This window comes from Mesocricetus auratus, unplaced genomic scaffold, assembly GCF_017639785.1.
Source record: "Mesocricetus auratus isolate SY011 unplaced genomic scaffold, BCM_Maur_2.0 Super-Scaffold_100019, whole genome shotgun sequence".
Classification (NCBI taxonomy): domain Eukaryota; kingdom Metazoa; phylum Chordata; class Mammalia; order Rodentia; family Cricetidae; genus Mesocricetus; species Mesocricetus auratus.
Genome location: NW_024429200.1, coordinates 6,967,333 through 6,990,387, shown reverse-complemented (window position 1 = coordinate 6,990,387; position 23,055 = coordinate 6,967,333). Strand labels below are relative to the sequence as shown.

The following is a 23,055-nucleotide window of genomic DNA, read 5'->3' as shown; positions in this document are numbered from 1 at the left end:
TCCCAATTGCTACATATTCTTTCCCTCTGTGTTACATGACCATCACAAACCCATTTCTGGAAGTCTAAATCTTTTCTATCAGTGGAAATCAACGTGCACCTAGAACTGTTTCTGTGGCTTCAACCATGGTTCTAAGTCCTTCCCCTAAAGGTAGGCTATGTGTTGCCTCCTTGAAACCCCTTACTCAACTCACTGAAATGCCTGCATCCTAGGCCCCAGCATTGGCAGATCGGCATCACCTGCTGGCTTTCCCTTATTCCCTCCCTATTAGGTAGGCCCTTATCAAAGATGCTCCCTTTAGCCAAAAAGAAATTTGGCCAAGCCACATGGCCACTCTTCAATCAAAACCACACCTACAATTGCTCTTCTTAGTGGGAACTGCAAGCAACTACTCTTGGGTGGAATTCCTAGAACTTGATAGTTTTCAAAAATAACAACAATACTGCTCCCCCAAATAAAAATCCCAGTGAGATCAGTGATGGATCTTGACTTCCTAAAATTAAGGTTCACGTTTTGGCTCACAGGCCAAAGAAGCATTGTTACTCTCTAATAATGTTCTTGTTCATTCCTACATCATGTTCTTGATGGTTGCTCTACATCAAGTGTAAAGACTCCTTTAGAAGAAGTTGGGGTCTTGGTAATAACCAACCAAAACCTAGTAAGACGTTTATAGCTATCTATCTTCTTGATATGTATCCTTGGTCAGATCAAAGATGAGAAGATTAAAAAGGACAAAGAACCCAAAGAAGAAGTAAAGAGCTTCTTGGATAGGAAGAAAGGATTTACAGAAGTGAAGGCTCAGAATGGAGAACTCATGACTCACAAACTTAAACAAACCGAGAATGCTTTCAGGTAAGCCATGGCCATTTAACAGTTGCTGTCTTCCCATGTGTGGGAGGGAGACTCGGTCTCCTTGTCCTGCGCCTCCAGATAGAAAGGACCTAACCAAACAACATTCTTCTCACTGTTTTAAAGATATGTAGTCAGCAGGTCCAATCTCCCTGTCACTAATAGGAAACCAGCAGTCATTGCTCAACCACAGCTTAATCCTCTTCTATTTCTTCATATACTGTTTAGTGTCCATTTTTTTGACGTGATACGCTCATGTGGTATCAGTGTATTAAGAAATATTATGACTGGGATTAATATCATTGACTCATGCTTTAGATGTTCCAGACAACTTTCTACAAACCTTTCTCGATACCACTTTCAAGAGTTCATTTTTGTAAAGGTTGTAAATAAGTGTTTTGTGAAGCTCAGATTATTCTGTGATCCAAAAACTTGGGGCACATTAGGTTAAACCAAATCACAGTCCTTTACCATAGGACTTTAAGAGCCCTCTATGTAAATTTGCCTTCATTTTTCCATTTTAGGAATATATATATATATATATATAGAGAGAGAGAGAGAGAGACAGAAATAGGTAACTACAATATAATTACAATATAATTTATTTTTGCCAGTGTCTGTTAGGAGTTGATACCCATACGAGTAGAGAATGATACACTCCATATACTTTTATGGTGAGGAATATAGTAAGAGCCTCTATCTAGATGCTTATTTACCAGCTGAGCTAAAAGCAAGCTGCATTTATGGGTAAAAGCCTAATATTTGATTTGCCTTAAACCTAAAAAAGCCAAAGACAGTACAGAACTTTCTGGAAGGCATTTCTGTATACCACCCTGGTGCTACAAGCCTACCAGCATATTTAGGCAGAGGCAGTATAGCCAATGTCTTACTCTCATTTTGATGAAAGTTGATTTGATTCTTCATTTTTAAGGTTTTAATTCAGCCACCAGCAACATTTATTCCAGACACTTTTCTATGACTGTAATACTCAAGACGGACACATGCACAGGATCATAAAATATACATGTAAATGAAATGTAATCAGAAATGTATATTTTAAATTGCATCATGCATGACATTGCTGTAGAGCCAGCTTCCTATGCCAGTAAATCTAAGCCTGCACTTAGTGATATGAGCATCCGCTCAGCATGATAACTGTTAGACCAGAGCCTTACGACCAACGGTTTGATTACACAGAGGCAGAGCGACACCTAGTGGATCCATAGGCCCGTCTTCTCACCCACACCACAAGATAATCCGAGCAAGCAAACTAGTTTCCAAAACTCACCTTCCCTGAGCGAGGAGTCCCAGGCTTGTGACCCTGTAACACTGAGAGGTTGTAAGAAACCCTTTAACTATCGAGAACCTGTTTTACTTTCATTTTATATCATAACCCCCCCCCAAACATACATGTTTATAGCTAAAATAAGTTGTTTCAGAGCATGGTGCTGTCTTTCCTGCTACACAAGGCACTTCACTGTTTTCTCTTTCACGTTTTAGAAAGTTGAGACTGGTTTACTGAATTGATTGTTTTTTTTATTTACCTGGACTACCTCTGTGTTCAGAAGCATGAGGTGTATAAATAAGATCGGTATTGTGCACTGGCTGTCTTCAACCACTCTGTTTCGTTCCTTCTCTTGCTCCATAGCTGGAAGCGCTGTGCCATCCATTGCACAGAATAAATACTAAACAGTGTGATTCATTGTTCCTGAGACAAAGGTGTCAGGTGTGGGATTCCAGTGTTTGGATCCAGTTAGTTATGACCTCACTGCGTGTTAATAAGTATTTAAATAGAAGCCATTCTATAGCCGCCTCTCCATTAAAGACTCCCTGTATGAGGCCTTCAAGAACATTACTAAATTCTCGTCCGGTCTAGTTCTGGGAGGCTCCAGCTGTATGACTTCACTAGTGAAGATAGAGTATACTTTGTTGTTCCCCACTGGCCATCCATCTTGCTTTTAAAGCAAGGTCTCTCACGAATCTGGAGTAGGCAGGGCTGGTTTTCAAAGCTGGCTACCTATCTATCCTTCTCATCACATGGGTGCTGGGGACTGAACTCAGGTCCTTACGTTTGCATGACTCTTTACTGACTTAACCATCTCCTCAGAACTCATCTATTTTCTACAGTTTGGGCAAATTGTTTATTCTGTCTCCCAGTTCTTATGACTATTAAAGGAGATGATGCATTCGAAAACATTTATAAAATACAATTAATGACCCCGTTCATCTTCAGTAACCATCCTATTCGCACCACATCTCTAATAATTTAGAGTTTAAATCCTGACAAAGGATACTCCAGTTGTCTTGGGGTCAGGGGTGGGTAGAAATATACATTTTGGATAAGAAAAATTTTCCAGAAGCTCTCTCAAAACAGACATACCTTACTGGGTTTCACTCAACCAAGAAACAATAGGGCCCAAATAGTGGTAAACACCTGTAATCCCAGCATTTAGAAGGCTGAGGAAGAGGGATTATGAGCTTGAGCTAGAGGCCAATTATAGAAAGATCCTGTCTCAACAAACAAACAACAAACTAGAGTTTGGTAGTGTTGACTGCATTCTCAACGTCTGCAACAGAGCCCCATAATCAATTCTTCTGAAGGACTAAGACTCTCACTCCCACATAGCCTCTTCTTGGCCACCTCCTATGCCCCAGAGAACCCCCATTTCTTTTGAGTCTATGAATTTGATGTTAGATTCCTCATACAAGTAGAATTTTGAGGTCCTTTTATAACTAACTTGTCTCATTTAGCATAATGGCTTCAAGTTCATCCACACTGTAGCATGTGTTGGTGTTTCTTCCGAAGGCTGACTAGTATTCTATGGTGGATACACCACATCATGCTAACCTGTTCATCCCACGATGGACTCAGGTCGCTTCTACCTCCAGGCTCTTGTGGATAATGTTGTTATGAATGTAGGTGCCCTACCATCTCAAGACCTTGCTTTCAAGTCTTCTGACTATATGCCAGGTTCTATGTCTGGATCATAAACTGCGTTATTATTTTCAGGGTTACACGGGAATGGGGCATTTTCCCCATTTTAGGTCCACCATTTTTACTTTGCCCTGGTAAAGGCACTCGTGAAGACCTTAAACTCCATGTAGATCCCCAGCCAACCCCAGGGCTGGTGTGAAGATCGGGTTCCTGGGTGTAGGACCTGCAGACAGACGTCACCCTCCTGCCAATGGGAGCTGCAAGACAGAACCAGGTAACTGCCTTTCCTTTCCTCCTCCCCCAGCCCCAGCCGCCCTGGAGGCCGGGCCAGTGGGGACAGGGAAGCTGACGGCGCCCCCCAAGTGGAAGCCGGCAAGAGGCTGGAGGAGCTGCGCAGGCGCCGCGGGGAGACTGAGAGCGAAGAGTTTGAAAAACTCAAGCAGAAGCAACAGGAGGCAGCCTTGGAGCTGGAAGAGCTGAAGAAAAAGAGGGAGGAGAGAAGGAAGGTCCTGGAGGAGGAGGAGCAGAGAAGGAAGCAGGAGGAGGCTGATCGAAAAGCTCGAGAGGAGGTAAGGACGGCTTTGCCCAGCCAGGGGAATCCTGGATGTCCCCAGGTCCTTAAGTGCAGGACCCCTGTGACCTTGTAGCCCAGAGAGGAACAGTCCCCCATGAAGTCCGCTGCTGCTCTTCTGAGTGTGCGCTCTTGAACATACAGAGTATCAATAGCAAACCTGGTAGCTCAGTCAGTAGAGCGAGTGCTTGGCGTGCACAAAGTCCTAGATTCAAGCCACAGCAGTACATACACCCAAGTGGTGGATACCCCTGTAATCCTAGGAGGTGGAGAAGAATCGTAAGTTCAAGGGCGCCCCCCTTCACCACATATCAAGTTCGAGACTAGCCTTGGTCAGAGGAGACCCTCTCGCAATACTATTAATAATCTCTTATTATGATGATAAACTGGCATGTTTCTGAACCCTGGGTACTTGGCACAGAAGTGTTTGTGTAATTTTCCCACTTAGTCTATCGCCTCTCCATAAAGGACAACGGGGGATCTGAGAGACATGAAAGGTCTGCCACCCATCACAGCACCAAGCTAGGAAGAAGAGTGGGTGTGGTGGTCTCATGCTGGAATCCTAGTGCTGGGAGCTGAGGCAGTAGGCTCCTGAGTTCAAGGCCAGTCTGGGCCTTCTAGTAAGTTCCAGTACAGCCCTGGTTACACAGAGAAATCTGCCTGCAAACAAAAGAAAAGAAAAAGAGAAAGAAAGGAAAAACATAGCTGTTACCTGATATCTAGTATTTGGAGAATCTTTATAGAGATGTTATATATTATTATTATCATCGCTGGTTGGCTGTGTGTGTGTGTGTGTGCGTGTGCGTGTGCGTGTGCGTGTGTGTGTGTGTGTGTGTGTGTGTGTGTGTGTGTTGCATGCCTATGGGTATATCTGTGTGTGGTGGTCAGAGGACAACTTTGTGAAGTTGATTTTCTCCTTGCACATTTCACTTGGGTTGTAAGGATCAGACTCAGCTCTCCAGGCTTCTACCCCATCACCTTTATCTGCTGAGCTGTCTCCCTGGTCCTCATGTTCCTCCAAGCAGATTAGAATGTACAGAGGCTAAGATGGCATCTGCTTTGTCCACTACTGTATACCAGGACCCAACATGGGGCTTGCTGTGACACCAGAGCCCTGCCACTGTTGGCCAACGCATCTGTTTCATTCTTAATCCAGTTCAGATCAGGTTACAAGGAGGGAAACGACCTCAGCACATTAAAAAAACAAAAAACAGCTAAGTCAGGCACAATTTAGCTAGCTATGGTTTACAGAGCACATTCTTTCCTTTCATCCCGGGGTACATTCTTACTTTATGGAGAAAGAAACCAGGAATCAAACAGTTAGAGTGACTTGGTTGAAGATGTTTGATGGATAAGTGATGAAATAAGTGTGGGGTCCCCTCTTTTCCAACTCCCGAGCCTAGAACTTTCCAGGCCTTGAACTCCTGTTCCCTCAAAATATGTGAAAACGTTTTCACTGACTTTTCTGACATGGATGTTACACAGTTTCTCCAAGTTGTGTAGAAAGTTTGGGTGAATTATTCCAGTGTCTCTTCCAACTCCAGCTTCCAGTGAGCCCATGACCTCTAACTGGGAAGTGACTGTGATGGTCCAAGTTTGTCATCTGACAGACCTGGGGTTGTTAAGTGACTTACAAGATGGCGATGGTGACATAGCACCTTTAAGGGAGACTTGCTGAGCAGGATGAGTCTACACATTCCATGCACATTTTTCTAAATTAGTTGTCATGAAATTGGGTGATTGTTGTGCTTCTGTTTTATGAGGAAACGGAAGCAGGTAGTAGGGAAGGTCACACTGTGGAAATTGTCCCTCCAGAATGCAAATCCAGCGCCCAGGGGCACTCTCTTCTAACCGCCCCAGAAGATGACATACCATCCACCCTAGAGCTGAGTCTGTTGCCTCTGACTGAGATGCTCTTGCGCTCACAGCGCTGGAGGCAGATTTTGATGTGCTTCCTATTTGCTCTGTCTCAGGAAGAGAAGAAGAGGCTAAAGGAAGAGATTGAAAAGAGAAGGGCAGAAGCTGCTGAGAAACGTCAGAAGATGCCCGAAGATGGCTTGTCTGAGGACAAGAAGCCGTTCAAGTGTTTCACTCCTAAAGGCTCGTCCCTCAAGGTATTTTTGTCCCAGAATACTAAACTTCTCTTCCAGTATTATAGAAATGTGATTGGAGCCTCTTTGTTTTTGATCATACAAGGCTTTCTTTTGCTTCATGTAACTCTTTGCTGTCCTGGGTTAATCTGTTCAGGCTACTATCAAAACATCTTTGACTTGGAAACGTTAAGTAACAGAAATTTATTGCCCACAGTTTTGGAGGCTGAAAATCCAAGATCAAGGCACTAGCAATTCAGTATCTGGTTCTTTGTAGATGACACTTTCTTGCTGTTCTCAGGGGTAAGCAAGCTCCCTCTGGCCTCTTTGAGAAGTGCACTAATCCCCCTCATGAGGGGTCCACCTGAAGGCCCACCTCGTATATAGCATAATCACATGAATTTTAGAGGGCTACCAACATTTGACCACTGACTCTTTCAGCCGCTTTTGATGTTAATTTTGTGATTACTAAAAGCAAATAGCTGGAAGCAGTCCAGGTACAAACTGCAATGCTAGAGGAAATGAGATACAACTTGGACAGGGTCCTTTTCCAGGAGAGTTAGGTCTCACTACTGCCTTCCTGGAACAGAACTCCTAACTCTTAGGACATAAGTTCTTGTCCAGAGAAAAGAGGAGCAAAAAAAGAGCTAAAGTCAGGGAGACCATAGAGCGGTTGAGGTATGGGAGAAAGGCAGCAGACTCAAATCAGTCATTTATTAGCAAGTCTCTCTTCCGGTTTGAACACTCAGTACAGTACCTTATGTGCTGAAGGTATTTGAGATATTTGCAAAGGAGGGAGGCCTCAGAGAACCTTTAACATTTGTATCCTGTCTTCATCTACCATTAGCTTAACTAGACTACAACAATCAGTAATGGGCAAAGCCAGTGCCAAGTCTCAACTAGGCTCCCATGGCTACATGTACATCGTGTACATTCCTTTCCCCTGGCCTTCCTGGGAAGCCCCTTTCTGTCTTCTCTCCCATGGGACTGCACATGTCAGCAGTCATTTAAAGTCAGTGCACAGAAAGGACCAAACATTTTTAACTCCTACATAATAGAGACGAGCATTTAGGAGCACACTATGTGCCACTTGCCTCGCTGGCACGGTTCTTAAAGAACTCCCTGGGATTTTCCCAAACTCAGCTTATCCTATAGTGGAATTATAATAGCTATCGGTGCTCTCCAGACTGAAGCTTCCGTCATAATCATTCTAACACCCGGGTTACCACCTATGCATAATGCCAATGAGAGGGGAACATTTCATTTTGGACCTCACAATAGTACTAAGTGGTATATTTTCTCTATTATGATTTCCACCGTATGGGAAACTTTAAACATGAGTTCTCATTGCTTGATTATGGTAGCAATGAATGATAGCATACCCAAAGAATAAATTTTAAGTAGATTAAATATAAAGGTCTTAGCCGGGCGGTGGTGGCACACACCTTTAATCCCAGCACTCTGGAGGCAGAGGCAGGCGGATCTCTGTGAGTTCAAGGCCAGGCTGGACTGATAGCCTCCAAAACAATACAGAGAAACCCTGTCTCATAAAAAAAAAACCCAAAAAATTAAATATAAAGGTCTTTGATGTTGTGTTTGATTTACTGATGGAGAAGTAGAGTGTGAAGTAAAGAAAATACACAAACTAATACCTAAAAACTGGCAGTATTATCTCTTCCTAAGTCTACTGAGACAGTTCTGCTAACTCCTGGCCATCCGGGGCACCAACTTCCCTCTAAATTCCTTTAACATTGTGCAGAGTGTTTAATTCATAAACTCCACACAAAGTGATTATTTACCACACAAAGTGATGGTTAAGGATTTCCCAGAAAGAGTCAGTAAATGGAGGGTGAGTCCTAACAAAATTAGAAAATGAAGCCAAGCTGGATTAACTATTCAGGAAGAACGGGAGTGTGACAGGGTCTGTGGCCTGAGTTCATGGGACAACCAAGGCGAGCAGGATGGCCCGAGTCAGTAAGATACTGGCAGAGCCACACACACACACACCAAGTCTCAGTCTGAGCTGATAGCACTGTAATTCCCACCGCCCTCGGTACCCCAAGTCTCTGTTAGGTATTTGACTTCTTAAAAAAATTCCCCTCTATCTCATGTATGCTCCCTCACTTTCATAAGTCCACTTGGGAAATTGTAAATAAAAACCTCTGTTCAAATATCAAAACTTCCGAAAAGCCTTCTCCACCACCACCCCCCCTCTTTGCCTTATAGATGTGGCATCATGTTCCATCTTTAATATGGTCCCTACCGCTGACATTTAAATGTTTTATTTATATGTTCTCCTAATCTACTAAATGTGCACTTTCCTTAAAGGATCTTTTGTTCTCTTAGTCTGCCAAGGAACACACATGCTGCAAGGCTCCACATCCTACCCTGTCCAGGAATCCACCATAGTGACCTGCCCTAGGTTCATAGACTTGAGTGCTCCCTTCTCGCAATCAATTTGGGTAAATGTAACAGATAGACTGAGTAGTTATCCCTGCCAGGGGTGATGACAAGATGCCTATCAATCCAGCACTTAAGATACTGAGGCAAGTGGATCAGGAATCTGGGGACAGCCTACACTTAGACCTTGTCTCAAAACAACAACAACAACAGACCCCAGCAGCTAAACCAAGTAAACATTTGCTTCCCACAGTTTTGAAGCCTGGAAGGTACAAGGTCATCAGCATGCCAGCCCTGCAGACTCTGGAAAAGGGTTTCCTCCTCCTCCACTTCCTCCTCGTCCACAAATGGGCACTTCTTGCTATCTCCTCATGTGACAGAGAACGAGACAATAAACAAGCTCTCTTGTCTTTTCCGTCAGTGTACAAATGCCATTCATGAGGACCCCACCCTCCTGATACAATTCCCTTCCAAAGGACCCATTCCAATGCCATCACAGGAGATACGGATTTAAGAATATGAATAGTTAATTTGTCATTGGTCTGTATTATGTAAGAACATCTTACTGGCTGTTTCTTGCTTCCAAAACTTAGTATCACCGCCCACCTCCCCAGCCCCTCTCTCTGCAACCCTTATCCTCTTCCAATCCTATTTTTTCTCTCCCGGTGTCAAGCATATTATTCCTAGTTTTCTCCCCATCTGGGCTGCTGTGCACACCACTGTAATGCTCTCACATGCTCCATGGCATGTCTTATTTGCCAGGTTCAGGAATGGCAGTGGTGTGGTTGAAGGGCATTATGAGTAAGCCACAGGCCATAAGGCAGGTCAGAGGCGAAACTTGTGCCTTTCCGGGTGTCCCTAGCCTTCCACGAGAGCTCGGAAGGTATTTCAAAGGCTCTTCGGCGTCGTCTCCATCGCCACGCCTCAGTCTGTCAGGCTTCAGAGCTTCCCAGTGAGAGGGCTTTCGCACATACTGTTTCCTCTGCATATTCACAAGGCTTCTTTTCTTTTTCTATTTCTAGATAGAGGAACGCGCAGAGTTTTTGAATAAGTCTGTGCAGAAAAGGTAAATATAATTGGCTCGAGACTCATCAGCTGTTGCACACATGGAGAGATGTCTTTTGTCTCATATTTTCACATCTGTGTTTATTTGGCAGCGGTGTCAAATCTACTCATCAAGCAGCAGTGGTCTCCAAGATTGACAGCAGACTGGAGCAGTACACCAATGCAATCGAGGTGAGCACTGTTCCCTGGTCATACAGAAACAGACTGTGGCCACATATGTGGTCATAGAAGCACTCAGGGTGATGGAGGAGTCTGGCACCCTGATAGTACTACAATATTAACAATGACCTCCACAACTATGAGAGAACTATGGAGCCAGTAACACAGTAAGGAAAATGTATGAGACTTTTGAGTGTTAATTTTCTTTGAAGAGAATGAATTCAACGAATGGATTTTTCTTTTAGATTTTTTAATTTTATGTGTATGAATGTTTAGCACGCATGTAGGTATGTACACCCCTGGAACTGGAATTACAGTTGTGAGTCACCATGTGAATGCTGGGAACTCAGTCTGGGTCCTCCCCCTGAAAGAGCAGCAAGCACTAAGTCTTCTCTCTGGTTGCTAGTGAATAGACTGATGGATGTATAACATAAGTAGTCACAAGTACATCAAATTTTGTTTGCAGAAGACACTGCACATCAACCCCTGGTTTCCACATGCACATACATACACACACGCACACACACACACACACACACACACACACATTTGCATAGCATACACACATGCATGTTTAAAAACAGAACAAATGCCTATCTACTGGAGATGCTTGGAAACTAGCTTCGTCAACAACTGCACAAGCAAAAAGAGCTTACGTTTGAGCCCTAGGACCCACATAAAGAAGTCAGGTGTGGCTGAGGAGACAAACACAAGGAAATTCCTGGGGGCCACTGGCCAGACAGCCTAGTTGAATTCATGGACAACCCCTCCCCTCAAAAAGAAGTGGATAGCAGGGCAGTGGTGGCGCACGCCTTTAATCCCAGCTCTCGGGAGGCAGAGGCAGGCGGATCTCTGTGAGTTCGAGGCCGGGCTGGACCGACAGCGTCCAAAACGATACAGAGAAACCCTGTCTCGAAAACCAAAAAAAAAAAAAAAAAAAAAAAAAAAAAAAAAGAAGTGGATGACTCCTAAGGAAAGTACCTCAGATTGAGCTTTGCCCCACCCCACCCCTCTGGCCTCCACATACATGCACACAACACACACAAACACGCATGCACATTTAAAAAAAATCTGCTGAAGAAACGGAGTCCTCTGTTAGCCTGATACATTGAGCCCTAAAATGCATATTTCCTTTCTGAAAGACTCTCTGCCCCAGTTTTGACGGTCTGTGTGGAAAATCATCAGAGTGGGGTTGTACAGCAGAAGCGATGAGTCCCTTCCAACGGAAGTTTACACCATGACATTTTCAGTTGATTGGGTTGGGGAGGGCCAGCTCGCTGTAATTTTATGAGAACAAACTTTTCAACGCTGTCTTAAAACTTATTTATACATTTCAGGGAACCAAAGCTTCAAAACCTACTAAGCCCGCAGCATCAGATCTTCCTGTACCTGCCGAGGGCGTCCGCAATATCAAGAGCATGTGGGAGAAAGGGAATGTGTTTTCATCCCCCTCTGCCTCAGCAACACCAAATAAGGTATGAGCATGGCTTTCATCATCAAGTTTTGAAAAGTGGATTTTTTCCCATTTGTATTAGTAATAGCCTTCATTCACAACAAATGCAATAAAGAATGTACAATCTGCACCTTGATTTGCCAAAAAAAAAAAAGGCAAAGCAAAGCAAACTCATGGAGAATGTATTTATTCATGGGCTAGCCTATGCACTCAGTTGTGCCCATGGACTACTAAATGAAGTGCTTGCATTTAATTATCTGCCATTAGGGTTGGGCTGGGATGAGGGGACATGGAAGAAAAACTGATATTCCTTTTTTTAAAGATTTATTTTTATTTTATGTGTGGGGGTGTTTTGTCTGTACATATGTCTGTGCACTAAGTACATGCCAGGTGCCTTCAGAGGTCAGAAGAGAGCATAGGATCCTCAGGAACTGGAGTTACAAATGGTTGGGAGCCACTATGTAGTTGCTGGGAATTGAACCCAGGTCCTCTGGAAAAGCAGTCAGTGTTTTTAACCACTGAGCCGTCTCTGCAGTCCCTGATATTCTTTCTAAAGGGACAGAATCAATACAATCAATATACATTATTATAAAAGAGAATGTATTAAATTGGCGTCTATGGTGAAGGTTGGGTCAACAATGGCTGGCTGAACACTGGACAGGCTCAGAAGCCACTGAAGGTGTCCTTTAGTTCCAATCTGTTGTTGAAGGCCTGGAGGGTACCTGGAGAGCTACTGGGCTCTAATCCACATTGGGAGAGTGAAAAAACTGGGTCCTTCCATCAACACAGAAGGCTGGCTACCAAAACAACCAGACCGAAACAGCCGGAGAGATGTACTCCCCAGCAAGGCATGAGGCGCACAGCCCTCTTCACCACCAGAAGGTGCTGCGGCCTCCTCTGGGGACTGGGCACTGAGTATCTTCCCTCATCTCAGGTTAATCCTTCAGTCAGGTTGGCAATCAAGATCACCCATTGCCGATTTCAGGATACCTTGAAGTTGCTCGGAAGGGTTCCTGGGCAAATGTACTTTTGTCTTAGTATTTGGGATGACTGACTTTTTGCAGGAAACCGCTGGCCTGAAGGTGGGAGTCTCCAGCCGCATCAATGAATGGCTAACTAAATCACCAGATGGCAACAAATCACCTGCTCCAAAGCCTTCTGTGAGTAGCTTGGGAATGTCTGAGGTTCTTGGATCTCACAACTTACACAGGAGAATTAAAGAGCAGTTGGCTCACCTGCCTGGCTCTCCTGTCCTCTGCTGCTGCTGCTGAATGACACACTCACTGATGAGTGTGCAGACACAGAGCAGCCTGAGCAACTCCCTCACAATTCGGGGTAAAATGGAGCCCGGCCTCTGCCTGAGGGAGAGGGGAATTTAGCAGTAATGCACAATGCTGGGGCAGTTTCAGTTAAGACCCTCTGCATTTCTCCTTTTTCTTTGTTTATTTGGCTTCTATTCTAAAAATCACACACAGGAATTTGAAAGCAAAATGCCATATTACTCTGGCTACTTCTTTATTACAAGTATTCCAAAACTTATTCCCAAAAGATTGTGTATTTTGACTGTTTTGAGGCCATGTTATCTAATTTTACCTAATTTCTATAACAACGTAAAAATAGTTATTGAGTAGCTATTGAAATAATTGCTAATATGAATTGAATAATTTATTATCAACACACTCAAAGGAAAACAATAAAAAATTGAAACTAGAAAATCTGAATACTCTCCCCACCCCTGACACACACCATAACCAGTAAAAATGAAAACTACAAAGACTGGCTATGAATATTATTTTAGACTACGAAAACCTTCTTATTTACTTACTAAGTGTAAGCTAGTTATACAAATATGCCTTTAACTCTTTCATTGAATATGTAATTGCCTTACACTTGTTACTAGAATAAATAAACCATTCACAGTCCCAATTCAGATTTTCCCCCCTATCTTTTATTTAAATTAGAAACAAGATTGTTTTGCAGGTCAATCCCAGTTCCCTCTCCCTCCCCTCCTCCCCTGCCTTCACTGACCCCCATCCCATCCCCTTTCTGCTCCCCAGGGAGAGTGAGGCCTTCCATGCGGGGGTCTTCAAAGTCTGTCATATCCTTTGGAGCAGGGCCTAGGCCCTCCCCCATGTGCCCAGGCTGGGAGAGTATCCCTCTGTGTGGAGTGGGCTCCCAGAGTCCTTGCATATGCTAGGGGTAAATACTGATCCACTGCCAGAGGTCCCATACTTCTGCTAAGCTGGTTCTGTAGCTCTATTGGTATCAAAGGATCAGGAAGTAAACTGCCATAACCCATATTCATTGTGTGTGAGAGAGAGAGAGAGAGAGAGAGAGAGAGAGAGAGAGAGAGAGAGAGAGGTCTCTCTACATATCCCTGGCTGTCTTGGAACTCACTATGGTTGGGCAGGCTGACATGGAAAATTACCTTCATTCTTTAAGAAGAAAAACACCACAGATCCCAGACCTTTAAAGTGTTAAGCCCCTGCAGAATTTCACTGCATCTGTTGTCTCTACATATAATTTGCAAAATTACTAAATCCTAGAACTGCCCAAATGATAAAGGAGAGGTAGAAATGTTTGCATTCCCTTCTTGGGAGTAACACCTTGAACTTTTTAGTTACTATGCTACCCAAGAGTCTTTGCATAAGGTTTCAGAAGAGGTATATGCCAGTGTGAACTTAATTTACAGTTGTGGAAACATTATACACTCGCCCCCAGGTAAAGGCGAGGGAGTCACTAAAAGGAGAAAGGAAGAAGGCAGGACACCACACACACGTGTGTCTTTGGCTCCTGGGGCTTCAACAACAGCCATCTTGACATGAAGAGTATAATTTATTTTTAAATAGAGATAAATTATGGTCATTTCTGCCAATGTTATGTTTCTAGACCTATGATTACTAAGTTTTTGATTTTTGAATTATGGATCCCTTTGATAGCCAAATGAAACTAAATACCCTTCTATAGCTTGTAAATTTGAGAAGTTCATGGATACATACTCCCTTTGAGATACTCATGAGAGACAAAAGAAGGACACAAAGATAAATGCTTTCTCTCTGAGTATGGCATCCTATTTGTATAGAGACGATCACTCCTTTCTCCCCATGTTTACAGCATGTGTGGTCTAGTCCATTCCTGTATCACGTTGTTCTCGTGTGTTTGGTCCAGTGCTTGTCTCCGGTCTGTTACCACACCTGACCTGACTAGCTTCCCATCTTCTATATCGCCATCCTAGTGGGAGGTTAAAAGGGTTAAATGTAAGTGACGTTATTATCACCACAGATGTAACTGTATTAAGGATCCCACACCAAAGATTAACAATAACATTTCCTGGGGGTTATTGATGGCCTCCTAAAAAGTGACAGGACAGAAAAGTAATACAGGGAACTTATAAAACCAATGACTGCTTTACAATCTATTTAGTAAGCGACTCGTAGACTTATCTAGGAAAGCAAAGACGGAAAGAATATGACAGTTAGTATAGATTTTAGTGATCACCTTCTTCCTATTGGGTTTGGTGGATTGGTGTTGCTTCAAACAAGGACCAGATTAGAAGTAAGAAATACATATTTGATGTCATAAATAAAGTACTAGTTTGGTTATACTCACTGAACCTTCTTCAGTTTTGTGCAAATTCCTCTGGTAGTATTTCCTCCTATATTTTAGACCTAGCACCCACCATGTCAGATTAAAGCTGGTCATGTGGCCATCTCCTGGGAGACGATAATGACCCAGAACTCAGCAGGAAAGGTAAAGCACTGATGCTGTGGTCCCAGCAGACAGGAGGTAAAGTTTCAGTGTGGAAAAGGCCGCCAGAACCCTGTAGGTGTGCAGACTGTCAGACAAAACATCCAAGGGAGGTAGGATGCAAAGACAGGTCAAACAGGGATATTAGGTGCAGTTCACGAGGTGTCACAGTGGTGACCTGCAGCTACCTTCTGACCCGCACTATTGTGTTTTGTCATTTTTCAAGTTATGGCTTGAGCATATTTTTGAAGTATGGAAACATACATTCTTGAATGTACTGGTTGCAGTCCTTTCTTTTCTTACACCAGCCTCTTCAGACATGCATATTTCTATCTTGGTCCTTCAAGACATCCAAGTTTGACCTTTGGGGCTCTGATTAGGCTGATCCTGAACCCAGGATGTTAGAGCATTTTCTGTAAGCAGCACCCAATAGGAGAGCTCCAATAGTACCTTCCAATTCTGAACCAGATACAATTTATTCTCAACCTATTTCTTTTATTCTCACTGTGGGTATGTGAAGGGAAAAAAATCTTAGGTTTGTTGTTTGCAGGTGTTTCTCTTGTGGTCTTGAGAACAAAGTCAGAGAGAGTTATTTCACAAGACAGTCTTTATCCATACTGAAACCCCTACAAGTAGAAGAGTAATTCACAAGACTATTGCTAGCATGTCGAGCTCTAAAACTCAGAAGAAAAACCACCAAAGACTTAATACTTATGGCCTCATTTTCAGAGATGCTGAGAATTTACAAGTGCTCTAAATTGTCATAACTATCCCCCCAAAATTAGCATATTTAAAATTAAACATTGTCTGATTTGTGTATCTTTCTGGAATGTTCAAGCTACTTATGAATAGAATTTATAAACTTTTAGTAAAACTTTGTGACTGGAATTCAAGTCTGAATGTTTCAGCTGGTGTGTCTATTCTTTGTGTCTAAACTGCATGTCATATAGCAATTAAAGTGCTAACTTGTCTTTCTTTTTGTTTAAAAAAAGAATGATGTCTTTCTCGGCTGGCTTCTCTTCTTCATACTTTCGTCTCTGGTTGACTGGAAACCTGCCTTTCCTGCCTTCATTTCTCCCTCTTCTCCCAGAGTGGGTCTTTCTCTAACATGTAGTGTGGTCAGGTAATTCCATTTATATTTCCTCTTTGACTTGAAAATACTGACTTACAATGTGGATGTTGATATCTTAAAATACCTTATTTAAACCCTTTAAGTGATCTCAAAAGATTCATCAGCACTACTTCCGGGAAATGCAATCCATTTTCTTAGGTAGGAACACTCATATGAAAGAAAAATATTTGTCATGTCTGAATCAAATAAATGATTATACCCACTTTTTACAGCTTCTGCCAGCATGTTCCTTCCTATAGTTGCCAATGTTTTTAAGTCTTCCAGATGATTTGGCAACTTTTACCCACATTGGCAAATGTAGTGGAATTCTTTTTTTCTTTTTAAATATGATTTGTCGCCTAATGTTTCCAAGTTAAATAGGTATCACTTTCTAATAGAATATCAGGAATTCATACCACAGACCCATAAACTCAGTAAGAGTATGACAAATCTTTGCATGGTATTATTTAACAGTGCATATTTAGTATTGAGATGCCAGTCAGAAATATGTTCTTCAAAGCTGGTATCCATGGAAAACTACAGTTTCCAGCTTTGCCTTCCTAATGAGAAAAGGCATTGCCAAAGTAAGCAGTACTATTTTCAGTAAAACACATTTTCTCCAAACTGCCTGTGCCAAGTACTACTATAAGTGAATGCTGTAGAAAAGCAGATGGAAACAGAAATTTGGATCCTTATCCAAATGAAATTAATTATGAGGTAGTAAACAGGAATCCAAGGCTGTATAACTATTTTGGGTCATATTTTACTGTTTCCTTTCCAGGATTCACACGTGTTCTTAACATAAGTCATCAATCATCACTTGGCCACTTCTCTTAGGGTTACCATTTGTGACATGTGATTACTTTCGTGGGGCTAGGTTCTACTAATCCACTTCTGGATTACACACTTGGCCATCAAGACACAGAGAATGATTTTAGTGTCCTCCTTCAGGTTGCAAGGCCCTGAGACAGTGATCCTGCATAAGGGGATTGTTATGGAGATGAATAAAACACTACCATGAATGAGCTAGAGAGATGGAGGCCAGCACAGGACCATGGGGGCTATGAGAATTTAGGTCAGAGATTCCAGGTGCACTTCCTAAGGCAGAATGGGCCTGAGAAGCACTCTGAACGTCCAGCCTGCCCTTTGGGTAGGCACCATGGATGTCTGTAGCCAAAGTTGTTAGTAACGGTCCCAGATGTTGTATGTATTTCCAGCCCATTCTCATGAAACAGGCAGGGTCTGTTCACAAGCCAGGTAACAGCTAGTGGTTGTTCCCTTTTGGATGATATAGGTGGTGTTTAGCTTACTTAGGCCTAGCCAGAAGTTATGAATGATCACTTGTCATTTTTTTTTCTGCTTTTTCACTAGGACTTGAGGCCAGGAGATGTATCTGGCAAGCGGAACCTCTGGGAAAAGCAATCTGTGGAGAAGGTCACTTCTCCCACTAAGGTAATCTTCTGGGGGAGATTGGTTTTTTTTTCCCCTGATGAATGGTGGAATATAATGTCCTGGGGTCAAATGAGAAATATTGCTGACTCACAAATCTGTTCTTGGAGGGCCATCAGTTTCTAAAAGTCCTGTGTAGCCCAGAGAAAGGCCAGTTTACAAAGCCATTAGTACTGCAGGTCTGTCAGGCTTACAACATAAATGGCTCAGTCACGAAATGGTTTCCAACAAGATGGTTTCTAAACAGTTGTCCTTGTTGTGGAAAAGCTGGCCAAGAGGGCAGGGTCCCTGATTGGCTACATAGTTCTTTGGGGGAAAACGCATCTCTTGAGAGAAACTGTGTCTCCTTCATTGGCTCCATTTCCCCTAGAAGACATTGCCACAGCCCCAGACTTCATGTGACTATGGCAAACATTTTAAATAGACAAAATATGCTATCCAGTGAAGACTAATGGTCCTCTAGGAATGTTTGGTCCTCTAGGAAAAGGGTCTGTGTACTTTTCAGAAACATGCTTTGGGTGGTACTTAAAATGTGCTCAGAGAATAGCCTACTCTACTGGTTGTGGCCTTCCCCCATTTCCAGAGATAGACCCACCCTGTCCTTCAATAGGAGAAAATTCAGAAAGAGAACTCAGATCAGAAACAAGGTGAAAGAGTCTGCTTCCTAGTAACCTAGAGCCCTAGGATAGACTTCTGAAGCTAATGAGCTCTCTGAAGGCAGCTGGAGGATCACTGAGCTCTACTACAGTGAGGGAGGGACTTCCCCTTTCCTCCCTCTCTTCAGCCTGAGTGTTCCGCTCCACCTTCTTCCATCAGTTATATATGGCTCTCTTGATCCAATGGAATCCCAGCCTTTCTACTTAAAGGGAATTGGAAATAATCCCATGAACCGAATGGTTGCTAAGTATGCTAAAGATACTGATCACCACTGCAAGCACCAGTACTGAGGAACAGCTACTTATTTCTAGGCACCATCACTGCCTCATGTGATTCTCCAGCTGCTATGGGAGGGAAGTGGTGGCTCACTCCCATTTTACAGGCGGAGAAAATAAGGCACTGAGAGATTAAGTAACTTTTGTAGAGGAACACATCTAACACGTGGCCAACCATGTACTGAGGGGCTGGAAAGATGGCTTGGTGGTTAAGAGCATTGGCTGTTCCTGCAGATGTCCCAGGTTTGATTCCCAGCACCCACATGACAGTTCACAACTCTCTGTAACTACAGTACTTGGGGATCAACACTCTCTTCTAGCCTCCAAGGGCGCTAAGCATGCACATGGGACACAGTTATATATGCAGTCAAAACACAAACATACAACAAAAATAAAAATGTTTAATGTTCAAAAAATACCCACAGTGATACTCAAGTAGTCTCTGAGCCTACAATCTTTTTTTTCCTGAGATAGGGTTTCTCTGTGTAACTGACCTGGCTGTCCTGGAACTTGCTTTGTAGGCCAGGCTGGCCTCAGACTCACAGAAATCCATCTGCCTCTCCCTCCCTAGTGCTGGAATTAAAGGCCTGCATCACCACATCTGGCTTCTGAGCCTACATTCTTAACCATCACTCATAATGGACATTCAGCAGAAAATGTAATGTTCTTAAGTTGCCTCCATAATTTTCTATTGGTGGCAGGGGAAGGATGGATTTTTTTTAACATGAAGAATGGGCCTAAGACTCTAAAATTCTGGTAGCCTAGATGTATCTTCCAAGGGAGTCTGTCACAGGTCTCTGTGGTCACACGTTCAAGTTGTGGAAAGTAGAGAAAAGCCACGCTGGAATGGTGGCACTAACAGGACAGCTGTCACGTACAAGACAGCAGGGAGGGTGTACTTGGTACTGTGCAGCATGCTGGGACAAAGCAGAGAGGTGCATTTCATGCACCATGCCTCCCGCACTAGGCTCCACCAATCATCTCTTACATGGGTTCCAGTAAACCCACCAGACCTCGATGAGTTAATGAGCCAGCAGGTGAGGGATCCCTGCTCCAAAACATCAAACTTCCTACTAAATGTGTGGCCGTTCCCTTGAAGTGATAATACACCACACTTTGAAAATGCAATATATCACTCATTAATATGTTATTACCTCAGCAGGGACTTTTAGCAGCTGGATGAAGGGAAGAGGAATGGGTAAGAATAGACAGAGTCAGATAAGTCTCAGGGATCTGTGTGTAGGGATGTGGAAAAAAAAAAGATGGGTAGGAGTATATAGGGGGAAAGCAGTGATAAGCATGCCCTCAGTCACAATTACATGTTGATGTGGCCTTGACTGAGCTAACCAGTCATGTAAAACTAAAACACTAGAAATCCCCAGCCTGTATTGTAGAGCTTAAAAGTCATGACTTTGAGTGCCATGAGCAAAGATGAAGTCAAGGTAAGAAAGGAACATCCAGAAGAAAAGAAAAAGTGAAAAAAAATCAGTATAAAGATGGAGCAAATGGTCACATCTGAACAGAATGCCAGTAATACCCTCCCCTTTCATGTTGTTTATATTTACTCCTATCGTACCATATGTCTTTTTAGTTTATTTTTCTGACAAAATCATTCCTACTGAAACACTGCTCTCTTCTCTCAGCAGGTTTGAAACAATCGGAGAAAGAACCCAACTGCAAGACATCTTGCTGGGCCAGCTCAGTTGTAGGGGGCTAATTGCTCTGTTTATATTTATGTTGATTTACTAAATTGGGTTCATTTTCCTTTTTTTCTCTAACTTTCCAATATCCCAGTAAACCCATGTATATGGCTCACTATATTTAATAAGAATCACAACTGCAGATGTTCATGATCAAAGTACTGCCTTTGCAAAGGAGCCTGTTTCTAAACAAACCCATGCTGTGAAATAGACTCACTACTGTCTACTGTCATCTGAACAGTGACACCAACCACATCGGAAGTCAACAAAAGGAATCTGAGGTTAAGATTATTTGAGGAATGTATGCAGTATCTAGCGGGGGAGGGGAATGAACCGTAGGTTTTGTTTTGTTTCCATAACGACATCATGTTTCTGCACTTTAGAGTAAAGCATGGAAGAAATTATCCAAGTAGGCAGTCGAAACTATCTGAAAGTAACCATTTCAGATCTAATCTAGGGCAATAATGGTTGTATTTTTAAAAAAAGGAAGATGTACTGTTGAGACATTGCTTTTTTATGTGCTGATTCATATACCTAAATTGGATGATTATTTTAGCTGACAGTGGTACTGATTCTTTTTCAGGTCGATTGCTTTTGTGGATTTCTTTGGTAGTGATAGTAGCCTGAACCACATTTAGATAACACAACTATGTAATGTATGTGCATATATGTATACAGACACACTAATGATAGGCTGCTCTTTCATGTGCTAGACTATTATATTTAGTAGTATGTCCTTGTAACTAATCACTATCACAGCTTTTGAAGATTAAAATCACAATATTATATTAATATTTCATATTTTCCAGTAGAAACATGAAAGTTAGGTATAGCTATGTTTTCAATGCCCAATGACTTATAAGAAAAAAGTATTGAAAAAAAAGAGATTAGAAGTATCAAAATTAATTGAAATTTCTTATGACATAGTATTTAGTTTATAACTAAGGGCAGTCTTGAAGTCCAGAGTGAATTTTATTAAGTCTACCATCTGGGCCAAGCTCAAAGCCTACTTATTTGTAACAGTAAAGTTCCCCCCCCAAAAAAAGTTGACCTACATGAAATCTAAGGTGTCTTCTTTCTGTACCACTTAAAGCCAAGCATTTTGGTGACGGTACTGCACAAATAGAATTCAGGTAGACACCTAAACAATGACCAACTTTGCCTCGTAGAGAAGCAGACAGGTAAAGTGAGCCAAGGCATGGCAGTGCTTCCATCTTATTTACTCGGACTTTTTAATTTCAAAGTCTCTGTCTTTATTAGTCAGTTGGTACTGTCCTAAGTTGATGATATCTTGAAATTTCAAAAATATATGTAAATGTTAATAGTTTTACTCCTCCCAGGGGTCTCCAGAGACTCCACCATTTAGACACCAGAGCCTATATTAGCTATGTCTTCATTCTTCCCAGTAGATGATGAAAAGTACTCCAGGGTCTTATAAAATGTTCCTATATAGAACACTCTATACATACAGTGTCATTGTACAAACTCATACCTCAGCTGACTTAACCAAAATTATCTTAGTCTCCATTCCTTCAGCACTGGGAAAGCCTCCAAAATAGCTATTTCTAAAACACGTATTTCCCTTCAAGAGGGAAGGGTTGGCTTGAGGGGTAACCACTGCCTTGAAAAGTCTATTTTTCTCATGAATTAGTAAGAGATAGTTGGATTCCCTAGCTTTTAACAAACTTGGGCCAAAGGAAGGAAAGCCACTAAGACTACACAAGTCATCTATCCATGACAGAGTAGACACAAGTCTATGATAAGATAAACTAGAATGCACATGGTGCACCATGGAAATGACTTCCATCATTGGAGTAAAATGGATCAAAGACCGATGGTGAGGGAACACGGCTGTGTTAGAACTTTGAACAAAGGCCTTCTCCTGACAGCTATTACATTGGCTTTTTGTTTTTTGTTGCTTTTAAGAAAGTTCAAAGTTGTGAAAAGAATGTCTTGATCCTAACTTTTATTCCAATATTTGGATGACATGAGTTTTAGGGTAGAATTTTGTTCTGCTTGGATTTAATCTTTGAGAAAGCAAATTCCTCATTTACTTGTTCAATTACAGCTCTCTGTTACCTTTAAGAGAGGAAACTGCACGTTGACTAGCGTGTTCTGTGAATCTGCCATTGTTAAAAACATTATAAACACTTGGTATTTTTCACTGATGATTGATCGCTGCAATAAAAATATATTGTGAAAATGCATCCACAATAAATGGAATTCTTCCAAATGTCTCTGCCTCGTGCATTTTTCTGTGCTCTACTGATTGTGAGAAATGTGTCTCCAATGACAAAGAGGATGGCAAAGTGCTTGCACTTCGCACTGAGTGCTGGCTTCGCTCTAGAAAAAAGCATGTTGAGACAGGGTTTCATGTAGCCCAGGCTGTCCTGGAACTCATTATGAAGCCAAGAATGACCATAGATCCTCACCCTCTTGCCTTCACCTCTCAAGGGCTGGGATTACAAGTAATTGTTAGCATGCTTAGCACATTTCAGATTGAAAATATTTCTTCCTACAGGGAATTTTCTAAGCAAATGTTCAAAAGTGCCCTGAGGTGAACAACTGACAGTACATGTAAAAACTTCTTCAAA

The 23,055-nt window shown here is 42.3% G+C and overlaps 1 protein-coding gene across 11 annotated transcripts in view; it reads left to right on the top strand.

Annotated features, from left to right (window-relative positions):
- Cald1 (caldesmon 1) overlaps positions 1-22,694 on the top strand; it is a 176,796-nt gene extending 154,102 nt beyond the window's left edge. For 6 of the 11 annotated variants that reach the window (XR_005869763.1, XR_005869764.1, XR_005869765.1 and 3 more), the window contains 10 exons: positions 707-852; positions 4,089-4,353; positions 6,329-6,469; positions 9,868-9,911; positions 10,003-10,081; positions 11,407-11,544; positions 12,587-12,682; positions 16,262-16,392; positions 17,752-17,832; positions 20,408-22,694. Coding sequence is in view for 4 of the 11 variants with exons in the window: in XM_040728736.1 (XP_040584670.1) it covers positions 707-852; positions 4,089-4,353; positions 6,329-6,469; positions 9,868-9,911; positions 10,003-10,081; positions 11,407-11,544; positions 12,587-12,682; positions 17,752-17,832; positions 20,405-20,413 (999 nt within the window). In the remaining 7 variants the exon portion in view is untranslated. Of the gene's footprint in view, positions 1-706; positions 853-4,088; positions 4,354-6,328; positions 6,470-9,867; positions 9,912-10,002; positions 10,082-11,406; positions 11,545-12,586; positions 12,683-16,261; positions 16,393-17,751; positions 17,833-20,404 lie in introns of all 11 variants that reach the window. The other 5 variants (XM_040728736.1, XM_040728735.1, XM_040728733.1 and 2 more) reach the window with 3 other exon arrangements.
- Positions 22,695-23,055: the final 361 nt, after the last annotated feature.